We start from the raw sequence: 16,127 nt of genomic DNA, 5'->3' as shown, positions 1-16,127 counted from the left end.
GCTAGTGATTCGAAACAAACCTGTTGGACTTTAACCTGGTGTTGAAATGAAAAAATTGAAAATCGCTTATTGTCACGAGTAGGCTTCAATGAAGTTACAGTGAAAAGCCCCTAGTCACCACATTTTGGCAAGGCTGGTACAGGAATTGAACTGTGCTGCTAGCCTGCCTTACAAGCCAGTGATTTAGCCCAGTGTGCTAAACCAGCCCCACAAAATGAAAATCGCTTATTGTCACAAGTAGGCTTCAAATGAAGTTACTGTGGAAAGCCCCTAGTCGCCACATTCTGGTGCCTGTTCAGGGAGGCTGGCCTGCCTTGGTCTGCTTTCAAAGCCAGCTCTTTAGCCCTGTGCTAAACCAGCGTGTGTTGCAAGACTTCTTATTGAAATATAACAACCGCTTGTAATAGTGTTGCTTGTATGTTGTGAATATTGAGATTCTTAGAGAAAATAGTACTTCAAATATCTGTGCAATTAATGGGAGAGTACAGACACTTGAAACATGGCTTACTTATTACTGCAGTCGAGTTATTGAAATCTGACTCACATCACATTTTAATTTCCATCTATACAGTGCAGGATTTATTGCATTGTAATGTTATTAACAAGAGAAGGGCTGTTTTAATATATTCCCAAAGTTATTGCTACTTTAGCACTGAATTACTTTAAGTAATCTGCTGCGCAAAACCTCAGAATTAGTCACACCTGACTATAATATTGCAACAATTTTGTTTAGTTCTATATTTCAAACAATTTGTATAAACACAGACCAGGGTGAATAGGCAGAAAAAGCTATCGAGTCTACTTGCTGTTTCCAGTGTAGCTTTTTGAATGAACATATGGCCTCAACATCCCAGATGGGGCACGTTTTTGAGCCCCTGCCAGAAATGTCCAACTCTGACCCAATTCCGGTGGTGAGGTGCTCACACCACTGAAGGCACTTGCGGCTGGAGAGTGGTGGGCTTACGTGGACGGTCACCCCGCCCCACCGCACCATCCATTTTAAACAATGAACCTTTTGGCTGTTTACACTGGAGGTCCAAGCTACAGGCGCCATCTGGATCACCACATGACTGGTTGCCAACTTGGTGTGACAGTTCTACCTTTCTGCAGAAGATCTGCAGCATAGGAACCCCAGACGTAATGAATCGCCTCCAGCCCTCCCTCTATGATGGGCACTGTGTTTTTGGTAGATGGATGTTCTCTCCCGACTACCCAGAGAAACTGTCTATCTCCAGCCATTCCATTAGATTTCAGTTTAAATTACAGCAGGACGATGTCGGAATGGGCATCGAGATTATTTTGGTTATTGTCTGCCTAAATTTCAGAATGGAAATTGTGAGCTCGCTGCACAATAACATTGACCACCCTACTCTGCTGCTGGGGACAGTGCTTTCCTTAGCTTCATTCTTGACACCTCTTTCTCCTCCTTTATCTTGTGTCATAAAACTGATCTCTTTGAGCCATCTGTCCCAATGTCTCCTTATTTGGCTCAATGTTTGTGCTGCTCTGAAGTATCTGGGGGGTGTTTTACTATGTTAAAGGTACTAGGTAAATGCGAGTTGTTGGCTGTTTAGAGTATGATGTGATGTGGGTGTATCTTACCAGCAGAACCGGAAAGCTTCAGTTTCCCAGTCCCTCGGCAGGGCAGTCTGTCAGCACATGGAGGTGTTGACTGTGCTGAGACTGAATAAGTGATTGTATCAGTGAAGTGTGTCTGATTTTATTCATAAAACCATAATTTCCCCTTTGGAACAGCCAAGAACAGCAAATGCATTGCACTGTGCAACTAGACAAGCAGCCAGCAGCTTCTGGCATGTTATTTTTCTAATTACAGAGTAATTTTACAACAACATTATAAGAACATAAGAACTAGGAGCAGGAGTAGGCCATCTGGCCCTCTCGAGCCTGCTCCGCCATTCAATGAGATCATGGCTGATCTTTTGTGGACTCAGCTCCACTTTCCGGCCCGAACACCATAACCCTTAATCCCTTTATTCTTCAAAAAACTATCTATCTTTACCTTAAAAACATGTAATGAAGGAGCCTCAACTGCTTCACTGGGCAAGGAATTCCATAGATTCACAGCCCTTTGGGTGAAGAAGTTCCTCCTAAACTCAGTCCTAAATCTACTTCCCCTTATTTTGAGGCTCTGCCCCCTAGTTCTGCTTTCACCCGCCAGTGGAAACAACCTGCCCGCATCTATCTTATCTATTCCCTTCATAATTTTAAATGTTTCTATAAGATCCCCCCTCATCCTTCTAAATTCCAACGAGTACAGTCCCAGTCTGCTCATCCTCTCCTCATAATCCAACCCCTTCAGCTCTGGGATTAACCTAGTGAATCTCCTCTGCACACCCTCCAGTGCCAGTACGTCCTTTCTCAAGTAAGGAGACCAAAACTGAACACAATACTCCAGGTTTGGCCTCACTAACACCTTATACAATTGCAACATAACCTCCCTAGTCTTAAACTCCATCCCTCTAGCAATGAAGGACAAAATTCCATTTGCCTTCTTAATCACCTGTTGCACTTGTAAACCAACCTTCTGTGACTCATGCACTAGCACACCCAAGTCTCTCTGAACAGCGGCATGCTTTAATAGTTTATCGTTTAAATAATAATCCCGTTTGCTGTTATTCCTACCAAAATGGATAACCTCACATTTGTCAACATTGTATTCCATCTGCCAGGCCCTAGCCCGTTCACTTAACCTATCCAAATCCCTCTGCAGACTTCCAGTATCCTCTGCACTTTTCACTTTACCACTCATCTTAGTGTCATCTGCAAACTTGGACACATTGCCCTTGGTCCCCAACTCCAAATCATCTATGTAAATTGTGAACAATTGTGGGCCCAACACGGATCCCTGAGGGACACCACTAGCTATTGATTGCCAACCAGAGAAATACCCATTTATCCCAACTCTTTGATTTCTATTAATTAACCAATCCTCTATCCATGCTACTACTTTACCCTTAATGCCATGCATCTTTATCTTATGCAGCAACCTTTTGTGTGGCACCTTGTCGAAGGCTTTCTGGAAATCCAGATATACCACATCCATCGGCTCCCCGTTATCTACTGCACTGGTATATGTCCTCAAAAAATTCCACTAAATTAGTTAGGCATGTCCTGCCCTTTACGAACCCATGCTGCGTCTGCCCAATGGGATAATTTCTATCCAGATGCCTCGCAATTTCTTCCTTGATGATAGATTCCAGCATCTTCCCTACTACCGAAGTTAAGCTCACTGGCCTATAATTTCCTGCTTTCTGCCTACCTCCTTTTTTAAACAGTGGCGTCATGTTTGTTAATTTCCAATCCACCGGGACCACCCCAGAGTCTAGTGAATTTCGGTAAATTATCACTAGTGCATCTGCAATTTCCTTAGCCATCTCCTTTAGCACTCTGGGATGCATTCCATCAGGGCCATTGTAACAGAGTTTCCTATCATTATTGTATTTGACTGGTCAACTTTGAGACATTTTGATATTAAGAAACATGCTAAGTATCGGGTGGGGAGGCACAGTGGTTAGCATTGCTGCCTCACAGTGCCTGGGACCCGGGTTCGATTCCGACTTTGGGCGACTGTGTGGAGTTTGCACTTTCTCCCTGTACCTGTAAGGGTTTGTTCTGGGTTCGCTGGTTTCCTCCCACAGTCCAAAGATATGCAGGTTAGGTGGGATTTTGGGAATAGGTTGGGAGAGTGGGCCTGTGTGCTTTTTCAGAGGGTCGGTGCAAACTCGATGGGCTGAACAGCCTCCTTCTGCACTGTAGAAATTCTATGGTTCTATTCTTTTGAAACTCTGATGCAGTCTCTGAAGTAAGTGAAACCATTGGAGGCTGCCGATACCCTTCGAAAGCTCCTAACTGTGCAGGAATACAAGGGGCGTGACTCTCCGCTCCCCAGGCCGGGTGGGAGAATTGCGGGAGGGCCGCTCTGGCACCCCCCGCGATTCTCCCACACCCCCCCCCCCAAAATGGCGTGTCGCAAAACGCGACACGCCGCTTGGAGAATCGCAGGTCGCCGTTTTTCACGGCGACCCGCGATTCTCCGGCCCGGATGGACCGAGCGGCCTGCCGTTTCCGACCTGTTGACGCCGGCGTCAACCACACCTGGTCGCTGCCGGCATGAACATAGCGCGAAAGGTAAGTTTGGGGCCTGTGGGGGGCGGAGAGGGGATCGAGCACCACGGCCGTGCCCGGGAGAGGACTGGCCCGCGATCGGTGCCCACCGATCGTCGGGCCGGCGTCTCTAAGAGACGCACTCTTTCCCCTCCGCCGCCCCGCAAGATCAAGCCGCCACGTCCTGCGGGGCAGCGGAGGGGAAGACGGCAACCACGCATGTGCGGGTTGGCGCCGGCCAACCTGCGCATGCGCGGCTGACGTCATTTGGCGCCGCTGGCCGCGTCATTATCGGCGCGCCGCCTTGACACCAGCGTCAAGGCCCCGCGGCCGAGTTTCACGAAACACCGCTCCTAGCCCCCCGGGGGTGGGAGAATAGGGGGCGAGGAGCGGCCTCCGACGCCGTCGTGAAACACTCCGGGTTTCACGACGGCGTCGGCCGTTGCGGAGAATTCCGCCCAAGATCTTTAGAGATCAATTTTCATTGCACTATTCTTCACATAAAGGTTTGCAAACCAGGATCACATAATGAGTAGACACTGCCCAGATTTCCCATCCTTTATTGTAGGTTGCTCTGTACATTCCTACTATACATCTGTTTCGGTGATGCAACTGTTGCTTTACAAAAGAGTAGATTTTTAAACTCCTGGGTGGAAAGTAAGGAAGATCCTCTGAATATCTGTGGTGGGCCGGGATTTTTTTAATTTTAAGGGGGCATGAGAAAACATTAGCAGATAACATAAAGGGTGAATAGTGGAGCTTTTCGTAAACACATAAGAAAGGGTAGGGAAAATTCAAGACCAAAATGAAGGGCGAGATTTTCCAGCCCTTCCCACTGGCAGGATCTTCTGGTCCGCCCAATGGTGGCCCCTCAAGATGGATTCCCCGGCGGTGGGATGGGTGAGCCACATAAAACATCACAGACATCGGCAGGACCGGAAGCTCCCATTGGCGGCTAGTGAGCCACATCCGCCACTAGAAAGTACCCTGTGCAGGGGGAGGGGGTGCTAGAAAATTGTGCCTAAATTACTATTGTGGACGCAGAGGATGATTGAACAGTTTTTAAAAAGTTATTTGATAGGATGTAGTCATCGCTGCCAAGGCCAGCATTGTTGCCCATCCCTAACTGCCCTGCTGAATGGCTTTACAGGGCCATTCTGAGGTCAATGACCAGTTAAGAGTCAACTACTTTTCTGTGAATCTGGAGTCACCTGTAGACCAGACCAAGTAAAGATGGCAGGGACCAGGTGGGTTTGACAATCCACGGTAGTTTCATTGTCACCATTTCTGAGGCTAGCTTTCAATTCCAGATTTATTAACTGAATTTAAATTCCACCAGCTGCCAGGGTAGAACCAAATGCCCTTCGGGCCTTTCGCCTGGCTCCCTGGATTATTAGTCCAGCGACATTACCACACCACCAGCAGAAGAAAAAGTGGAGGAAACTGCAGAGGATAGAAAGATAAGACATAAGACACATAAAAGGTTGACAGCTCTCAAATGTAGAAACGCCATCCATATGGCATCCAAGGTTTCAGAGGATTGTAAGGATGAAGAGTGGAAGCTCTCGTCACAATCTTGCAGTGATCACATAAAGTCTGAATCAAGAGTACCTGATATTTTTCTGGAAATGATTAAACAGCAAGCAGAACCAGGGAATGCCAAGTGCCCGTTTTCGTTTCAGATGCAGTTTCCCGAGACCCTATTCACATTGTCCAACCTTGTAGCCAGAAATGAGAGGAATTGTAACTCCTCACATTCCCCTCTGTATATTCTGATTTCTACAGTTGCATCAGTTCCCAAATCAGTGCAATGATGCTGAAAGCAGCAATTTATAATGACTGAGCCATAAAAAACAGGCAAATCCTTGATTTAAGTTGTCTTAATCATTGCTTTGCGTGATGACACTAATTAGGTATAATTATTTCTTGATGACGGAGAGTAAATAGCCAGTTTTACACCTCACTTCAGTCACCTTTCTATTGACTTCACTGGAAGAAGGACGTGGGTGAGGTGTAGAGCAGGCGGTTGATCCACTGTCACCAGTTTTTTTTGCCCAGTAATAATTAAAAATCACTCTAATTGAGGCCCCCCCCCCCTCAGACCAGTGAGTTTTAGAGTGGTGTCAAGGCAAATGTTATGACAAAATAATGGACGGTGGACTTGACTCAATGGTAACATTCTGGCCTTTCAGTCACACACGATGGGTACAAATTTCACTCAGGAGACTTGAAGATGACAGGCCAGTATTGTGCTGACGGAGTATTGCCACATGGATTGTCATTTGGATGAGACGCCAGTCAGAAGCCACATTCACCACTCAGTTGGACATAAAAAAAACCACGACACTGGCCAACATTAACTTCTCACCTAAACTTTTTCTTAAACGCATTTTAAACTTATATCAAAGTAGGCTACAGCAAAAAAAAACACCCTGGGAAACATTCTTCCCAACAATCAACTATACAGTTTGTACAGATTTCTCTCTTTTTTCACCCCCCCCCCCCCCCCCCCCCCCCCCCCCCCCCCCCCGCCCACCCGCTTGCCTCCCTGCTCCCCCAGTCACTTATATATATCCCCAATTCTTCCCTCCCCTTCCACATCCAGAAGCAGCAGTCGCTCCAGCAGGGTGTATCCCGGTAATCTAGGGAACCCCTTCCAGACTTTTCGTACAAAGTCCCTAACCTGTAGATACCTGAACTACCCCTCGGCAGCTCTACCCTCTCCCTTAGCTTCTCCAGACTGGCGAACCCTTCCTCCAATTACAAAGCCCTCACCTTGACCAGCCCCACTCCCCTCCACCTCCTGTATACACTATCCACCTCCCCCCCCCCCCCCCCCCCCCCCAAACCCGGCTCAAACCCATGATTCTCGCACAGCGGCATTAGCACCGACATCCCTTCCACCCTAAAATGCCTCCTCAGCTGATTCCATATCTTCACTGTGGACTGCACCATTGGGCTCTCTGAATACCTACTCGGAGCCATTGGCAATTCAACAGTCACCATAGCCCTCACACTAGACCCCTTATAAGATTCCTCCTCCATCCTCACCCACTCTACCCCTTCTCCTTCCCACCACTGCCGCACCTTGTCCACATTCGCCGTCCAATAATAATGAAACAAGTTTGGCAACGCCAATCCCCCTTGCTGCCTCTGCCTCTGTAGCAGGGTCCTCCCCACCCTCGGCACCTTCCCCGCCCATACAAAGTCAGAGATAATTGTGTCCACTTTCCGAAAAAAGGCCTTTGGTATAAAGATCGAGAGAGCCTGAAAGATAAACAAGAACCTCGGCAGAATATTCATTTTCACCACTTGGACCCTCCCCGCCAACGTTAAGTGCATTGTGTCCCACCTCTTAAGATCCTCCCTGGCCTCCCCCAGCAGCTTTGTTAAGTTCCACTTGTGGATCCCCATCCATTCCCTCACTACCTGAATCCCTAAGTACCTAAACCTATCCCTCGCTACCATAAATGGCATCCCCCTAAATTAGCCCACTGTGCCAGCTCATTCACCGGGAATACCTCGCTTTTTCCTACATTCAGCTTGTATCCCGAGAACCCTCCAAACCTCCCCAACAGGCCCATAATCCTTCCCATACTTTCCAATGGATTCGAAACATACAGCAAGAGGCCATGAGCATAGAGCGACTCCTCTGTCCCCTCATTATCCCCTGCCACTCTGCTGACCCCCTGAGAGCCATCGCCAATGGCTCTATGGCCAGCGCAAACAACAGCGGCGACAGCGGGCACCCCTGCCTCGTACCCCTTTGTAAGCCAATGCTTTGTGAGCTCGTATCATTCTCACCCTCGCTCTTGGAGCCACATACAGCAACCGCACCCATGCCACAAATAGAATAGAATAGAATAGTACAGCACAGAACAGAACAGGCCCTTCGGCCCTCGATGTTGTGCCGAGCAATGATCACCCTACTTTAAACCCACGTAACCCGTACACCCGTAACCCAACAATCCCCCCATTAACCTTACACTACGGGCAATTTAGCATGGCCAATCCACCTAACCCACACATCTTTGGACTGTGGGAGGAAACCGGAGCACCCGGAGGAAACCCACGCACACACAGGGAGGACGTGCAGACTCCACACAGACAGTGACCCAGCCGGGAATCGAACCTGGGACCCTGGAGCTGTGAAGCATTGATGCTAACCACCATGCTACCGTGAGGCCCCTGACCCAGATCTTCCACAATCGGCCCAAACCCAAATCTTCCCAAAACTTCAAACAAGTAACGCCACTCCACCTGATCAAATGCTTTCTCTGCGTCCATGGACACCACCACCTCCGGTACCAGAGCTCTCGACTGATTCATCACCACATTCAACAGCCGTCATATATTACTCGTGAGCTGCCTGCCCTTCATGAAGCCTGTTTGATCTTCTGCAACCACCCCCAGGACACAATCCTCCATCCTCCCCGCCAACAACTTAGCCAATACTTTCACATCCATGTTCAATAGTGATATGGGTCTATAGACCCACATTCCACTGGATCCTTCTGTTTTTGGGGGGATTAGTGTGATTACTGCCTGCTTCATCGTCTCCGGAACTCCCCCTTCTCCAGTGCTTCATTAAACGTCCCCAACAGATGTGGTGCCAGGTCCGCCGCAAATTCCCTGTAAATTTCTGCCGGGTACCCATCCGGCCCAGCATCCTTCCCCGACTTCATAATCTTGATACTATCCAGCACCTCCCTCAGCCCCAGGGGCTCCTGCAACGCCTGCCTCGTTGCTTTCTCCACCTGGAGAAATTCTAGCTCGTCCAGAAACCGCCCCATGTCCCCCTCCTCTCCTCCTGGGTCTGCCTCATAAAGTCCCTGGTAATACTCTCTAATGCGTCGTTTATTTTCCCTGGCTCTGACACTACATCCCCAGCCCCAGTCCGGATCTTCCCTGGACTTAGCCTGCCTCCACAGCTGGTGCACCAGCATGCGACTCGCCTTCTCCCCATACTCGTATTGCACCCCTCTTGCCCTACGCAGTTGCCCTACCGCCCTCCCCAATGTCAGCCTGTCAAATTGCCCCTGCAACTTTTTCCTCCTCACTAGTCCCTCCATGGTGGGATCGCTCGAATACACCTTATAGACGTGTGAAAAGAAGGAATACACCCTTCCCCCGGGTTCTGAAAGCGCCATAAATCCACCATACCCATCCTCTCCATAAACCCCCCCAGCTCCCTTGCCATCGACCTGGGGCTCGATCTATCCACCCTCGGCTCCAGGACACAGTTAAAATCTCCTCCCATGATCAACTGGTATGTGGCCAAATTCGGATTGCTGCCAGCAACCCCCTCATAAAACCCACATCATTCCAATTTGGGGCATACACATTTACCAACACTACCGGTGCCCCTTCCAATACCCCACTCACAATCACATAACTCCCACCTGGATCCCATACCTCCTTCGCACTCACAAATCCCATTTTTCTGCTCATTAAAATCGCCACACCCCTCGATTCCAAACCAAGCCCTGAGTGAAAAACCGGCCCGACCCACCCCTTCCTTAACCTAACCTGGTCCTTCACACGAAGGTGTGTCTCCTGAAAAAAGACAACCCCCGCTTTCAAACTCCTGAGGTGCGCAAACAACCGCGACCTTTTAACCGGCCCATTCAGTCCCCGGACCTTCCACGTTACAAACTTACCGGAGGTTTGCGGCTCCAATCCCCCCCACCCCCCCCACCACACCTCAGCTCAAAGAAGACGGCCTCCTGCTGGCCTTACCCTCCCCCACCCCAAACAAGGACTTTTCCTGAACTCCAGGTAGCTTTCTCCAAAAGCAACATTGAACAGCACCCACTTCAAACATGCTCCCGACTATTACATAGTGCCAGCACCCCGGTTCCCAAGCATTGTCCACTCGGTTCTCCCCCAGTTTGTGCTCCTTAATTAAGTCTTCAGCTACTTCTGGGGTCTTGAAATAATACTCCCGGCCTCCGAACGTCACCCATAATTTCGCCTGGTTGAGCACCCCAAACCTGATCTGCCGCCGGTACAGCACTGCCTTGGCCTTGTTGAAACCTGCCCGCTGTTTTGCCAACTCGGCTCCGATGTCCTGATAAATCCGGACGTTATTTCCTTCCCAGTCGCAGCTACGCTTCTCCCTGGCCCACCGTAGAATTTTCTCTTTCTCCACAAATTTATGGAGTCTCATGATCAACGCCTGCAGTGGCTCCTCAGCCCTAGGCTTCTGCCTCAGGGACCAATGCGTTCGGTCCACTTCAGATGCCTTATCTAGCACCCCTTCTGCCACCAGCATCCTTGAGGTATACCTCGTGACATTCACACCTTCCACTCCTTCAGGCAGGCCCACTATTCGCAGGTTCTGTCTTCTCGAGGTATTCTCCTGTTCCTCAACCTTTGCCCTCAGTGTTTTACAAAGGCTCCTAGGAGCCCCACCTCTGCCTCCAGAGCCACCACACGATCGCTGTGGTCCGAGATCACTCCTTCAATCTCCTGAATCTGTGACCCCTGCATCTCCAAACACCTCTCCATCCGCTCCAAAGTACTCTTCAGGGGGCCACAGCTTCTGCAATGGCCGTTGCATGATCCTCATGCATTTCTTTTCTCTGTTTATGGAATTCCTCCTTGATAAAAGTCATCAGTTCCTGTATCTTGGGCTTTTCAGCTTGCCCCTTCCCCACCTGCATGCTGGAAGAAACTCTGGGAAGCACAAGACTGTTTCAACTTTCCAGCCAAACCTCTCACTGTTTTCTGCTGGGTCCGGTGATCAGAAGGCATACCATTCTAGGGGTAAACTACTCCTCTAACATTCAGCTACGCCTTTTCATCAAAATTCCACCCAGATCTGGGTAAAATGAGCTCTTTTCTGTGACTGTGAACAGGAACAGCCCTTTATGTGACCCATCACTCCATGGTCACAAGCCGTTGTCGTTTCCCACATTTACAGGTTCTCCTGGTTTGTTACTTACTCAAAGTACTCCAATAAAATTCATCATAATTTCTCTTTCACAAAACCATTAAACTCTTCCTGATTATATTCAAATTTTCTAAGTATCCTGCTATAATCTCCTTAGCAATAGATTCCAGAAATTCCCCTATGACACACGTTAGGCTAAGTGGCCAACAGTTTCCTGCTTTCTGCCTCCCTTTCTTGTTACGTTTACAATGTTTCAATCAGCCAGAATTGAAAACCAATGCATCTACTATCTCTCCAGCCATTTTGTTTAAGATACTGACATGCAGGACTTGTCAGCCTTCAGATCTGATAGTTTTCCCAGCACCTCTTTTCTGGTGATTTTTTAAATTCCTTCCCTTTCTTTCACTTCTTGATTTTAAAGTATCTTTGGGAAGTTTTCCACAGTCCATAGAATCTAAACAGTGCAGGAGGCCATTTGGCCCCTTGAGTCCAGACCAACCTATTAAAAGAGCGCTCTACCTAGGTCCATTGCTCCAGCCGCCCACCCTATCCCTGTAACCTAACCTGCACATCCCTGGACACTAAGGGGCAATTTAGCTTGGCCAATCCACCTAATCCACTGTTCTTCAAAGTCGGGGGCGCGGTGCTCCCGATCGTGCAAATCCCCACGCAGCAGCCGGCTTTTAATAGCGCGGCTGCAAGGGGCTGCGAACATGTAAAAAAAAAGTCGGCCGTATTGTGCATACGTGCCGATCACCGTGCGCGCATGCGCAATACGGCCGATTTTTTAAAACATGTTTGCAGAGTGCGCATGCGTACCGATAATCGGGCACGCACGTGCAGTGCGGCTGCTATTTTTTTTAAACGGTTGCAACTTTTTGGTTTACAAGTTCTGTAGTGGTTTTTATTCATTTATTTTATTCATTTAATTTTTTTTTTACAAGTAAATATGCAGAACTCTGGACAGATGGAGACTCCATACTTTCCGACACCGGAAGGCTTCACCTTCATCCAACAAGTTCCATTGGAGGAGCGTGTACGAGGGCCAAAGGGACCCAAAACCATTTCCTCCATTTTTGTCAGCAGCAAACAAGGTAAGAGACAATGGTGGGTCGCGTAGGTCGGCCGGCGTGGGTCGCGAAGGTCGGCCGGGTTGTATCCCGAAGGTTGGCAAAAATGGGTCCCCGGAAAAAAAGTTTGAAGAACACTGACCTAACCTACAGATCTTTGGAGTCTTCTACAGTGAAGATAGGCACAAAATACTTGTCCAACTTCTCCGTCATTTCCTGGTTTTCCATTATTGATTCCCCAAGATCTCCCTCTTGAGAACTAACACTTGCGTTAGTTATTCTTTTCCTATTGAAATACTTGTAGAAACTCTTTGTTTTTTTATATTTTTATATTACTAGCTGGCTTGGTCTCATACTCTATTCTCTCCCTTTTATTTTTAAATTTTGCATTTAAAAAAAAATTTAGAGTACCCAATTCATTTTTTCAATTAAGGGGCAATTTATAATGATAATCTTTATTGCCACAAGTAGGCTTACATTAATACTGCAATGAAGTTACTGTGAAAAGCCCCCAATCGTCACATTCCGGCGCCTGTTTGGGTGCACAGAGGGAGAATTCAGAATGTCCTAATAAATAGCACTTCTTTTGGGACTTGTGGGAGGAAACTGGAGCACCCGGATGAAACCCACGGAGACACCGGGACAATGTGCAGACTCCGCAGAGACAGTGACCCAAGCCGGGAATCGAACTGGGGACCCTGACGTTGTGAAGCCATAGTGCTAACCACTATGCTACCGTGCTGTCCCGCAGTGTTGCCAACCCACTTACCCTGCACATCTTTGGGTTGTGGGGGCGAAACCCATGCAAGCATGGGGAGAATGTGCAAACTCCACACGGGCAGTGACCCAGGGCCGGGATTCGAATCCGGGTCCTCAGCGCCATAGTCCCAGTGCTAACCACTGTGCCACATGCTGCCCCCTTTTATTTTTTCAATCGTCCTTTGCTGATTTTCAAAATCTGTCTGATCTTCAGATCTACAGCTAATCTTGGCAGTGTACAGTGCGCCTTTTAATTTACTCTCGGTTACATATCATGGGGTCAAAACTGTGATGAGGCTAGAGGACATGATCCAGACTGGCACTCCAATGGAGTGCTACATTGTCAGAGGGGTTGTCATTTGAATGAGGTGCCAAATGCAGGCTGCATTTGCTCTCACATCATCATAAGATATGCAGGGGCTAGGTAGGAAGACAGGATGGTGCAGGTGCGAGTTCACCGGAGGGGGAGATCACATGTTACCTTTGTTGTAGAGGATTTAATGCCGGTATTGTGGGCCAAGCTACCTCAGATTGGTATTGACCAGTAAATACGAGGGGGCACTGCTCAGTCGACCAGTAAACGATTGAGGAGTTCAGAGCCCCAAAGCAGCCCACCGCCTTGAAAGTCTCCCATCATGGCTTCTTGAATTGTCCATAATAAAACCTTCTAACTCCAAATGTGAGACACTGCCAATACCCCTCATAGGTGCTGAGGCAGGAAGAAGAGCATGCAAGACAGCTACTAGGAGGTTGCATAAGGGTGATCCTTAAAATACCACTCTGGCAAGACAGAAAGCTTTATTGTTTTTTGCGTTGTAGTAGAATTTTTAAAACACCATCACCTCAGTTTTCATGCAACCTTTTAATCAGTGTTTTTATTTTATACAAAATAGTGTTGGTGATGTGTTATATAGACCAGATTTACAAATAAGTGTTTGAAACAACTTATTTTACTCAATAAATCAGTTTCCAAAGCATCACGATAAGGTGTACAGTATATGATCTTTAACATGGAAAAATGCGTATGAACTGGACTTCACGTTTGAAAAGAGTTTGTTGAAAATTAGAAATCTGAATTACCACTGGGGAAATTGGGTTAATTGTGTTTGTACATTCAGCATTTCTGGTTAGTAGGTCGGTAATTTTGTTAAACCAGTTTGTATTTTTCAGAACAATATATTGCCTTTGCTCTAAAACACCAGCAGAAAACACAGAATGCAGTAAGAGATACTGGCCTAAGTTTGTGCTCGTTTGTTCTGATAAATATGGCTTGTTTTCGTCAGCTAACAGTGCAAAAGCTCATCAGTCAGACATCTCACCAGTCAAGCATTATCAAAAGATAATTGAACATTGGAAAAGTAATGCCAGATAAGGAAGAGAAAAAAATCCAGCAATTGGATTTACATCAGTTTTACATCAATAGTTCAACAAAAAGTTTGTTTTTAAAAGACTAAAACCTCAACACAGCACTACAAACGTGCTCAGTATTAACTCTAACATAGAGCATGTTTATGAAACTAAAGAGTGCAGTTTTACTCATCGCCATCATTCAGTAGTGCTCCACAACAGGGACACTTGTAAAATGTAATACAGACAAAGTAAAGAAACAGCTTCAGACACAAATGTATAAAGTTAATAAATCTTTTTTCACTCTAATCTGTTTGGTAATACTGGAAAAAGTTATGTGTTTTGAAGTAAATTCCTTAAGAAACAATTGTATGATAATTCAGTATATAATGCAGAACAAAGCGAAACTGTTCTTCAAAATTCTTCATATTAAAACTCAATTTAACCGTTGTTCAGTATTGATAGTCAATGTCAAATAAATAGACATCGTGTTCAGAAATCTAGACTGAGAAAAAGATCAACGCTACATCTTCGGGCCACAAAAGTGCATTTCCATCAGCGGATATATAAAAATAGATGTGTTTGTTTTATGCAGTGGCTTATCAGTACACGCATATGTTAGGGAAAGCTATGCCAATCTTAAAAGTTCTTCGTAATCAGTTTGCTTCCAGCAGCACTTGGAGATCCATTGGGGGAGGCGGTGGAGAAGGACGCATACTTATCACGAAAACCTGGGCCTCTTCAGCTAGGATACAGCCTGGGCTAAGAGTGCTGGGTAAGTCTTCTGTAGTGTGGCAGCACTTCATTTTCGGAGAGGTGAAGAGCAAATTCCAAGGCCACTAACACTGGAAATTCAAACGCTATCAGTTCGCGCCTGTTAAGTCTGAATTTCTCTTCCAGTTTCTGCAGAGACAGAAGAGGACGACAAATGTTACATAGCATTGCCGTTGTGCAGTCAATATCACGCGACGGTTCTTTTTTTGAAAATGAGAATACGATTTCACAGATATTGGCAGCCAACCCAAGCTGGTCAATGTTCATCCTAAAATCACGGTCAACATGTTATGTGGTCATGAAGGTCATCTCATTTAGGCTGGGGCTTACCCTCCCGCTGTGGTTCAGTACATAGCATATAGTGCATGTATCTATTGAAGCACCAGAGGCCCCATTCATCCCATGCATAAAGTAGAGATTCCTTGCTCACATATGCACTGCTTCGTAATTTGAAACAATTGAATCGAATGCTGCATTCTTGACCTCATTATTTATATGGCATCCCCCCACCACTGCTGGCGTGATATTAAAACCTAGAGGAGCTGTTACTCCCTTCTGCTAAATGCAAAGTAATTCTCTCATCCTCTCCTTCTGACAACTATATATCACTGATCTTGGATTCCATGAACTTGTTTGGTTGGCATCACAGTATAGAAATGGACCACCCACTCCCAAGCTCAGCTTCCTCAGCTACACCTGCCAGTGAGATTGCTTTCTTCCATCTCTGCATCATTTGCTTCAGTCATGTACCTCTTCCCATTGCTGTTAAAACCTTCATCATAGCATAATATAGGGCAGAAGGTGGCCATTCAGCCCATCTTTACACATTCTTCCTACCAAGGTGCATCACTTCCCACGTCTTTGCATTAAATGATCTGCCTCGTGCCTGCTCATTTAAATAGGTATGCTGTTGTTAGGATATCGAAGCAGCCCCCAACTGTTGTTAAGATACAGGATGAGAGCCCTAAGGATACTTCGCCCTCGAAGTGATGGCTCTGACCAATAGGTAGATTTTAAGGTCAAACAAACTAAACACAGAATTAACCACATTAACATCCAAGAAATGGCTTTACAATTATCAATTAAACAGTTCTTAAAAGTAGGAAAAACTTGAACTTTTTATTTACACCTGCTACTAATTCCAATTAAGCAACCCA

At 46.8% G+C, this 16,127-nt stretch overlaps 1 protein-coding gene across 5 annotated transcripts in view; it reads right to left on the bottom strand.

Moving 5' to 3' along the window:
• Positions 1–13,696: 13,696 nt before the first annotated feature.
• The window catches only part of cables1 (Cdk5 and Abl enzyme substrate 1), a 282,165-nt gene continuing 279,734 nt past the window's right edge, over positions 13,697–16,127 (bottom strand). For all 5 annotated transcript variants that reach the window (XM_038808960.1, XM_038808958.1, XM_038808959.1 and 2 more), the window contains one exon: positions 13,697–15,099. In XM_038808960.1, the coding sequence (XP_038664888.1) occupies positions 14,959–15,099 (141 nt within the window). In that variant the 3' untranslated portion in view covers positions 13,697–14,958. The remainder of the gene's footprint in view (positions 15,100–16,127) is intronic.

The sequence above is a fragment of the Scyliorhinus canicula genome, chromosome 10 (genome assembly GCF_902713615.1).
Source record: "Scyliorhinus canicula chromosome 10, sScyCan1.1, whole genome shotgun sequence".
NCBI lineage: Eukaryota > Metazoa > Chordata > Chondrichthyes > Carcharhiniformes > Scyliorhinidae > Scyliorhinus > Scyliorhinus canicula.
Note: the sequence above shows the minus strand (reverse complement) of the source record. Positions and strands in the feature narration are given on the sequence as shown.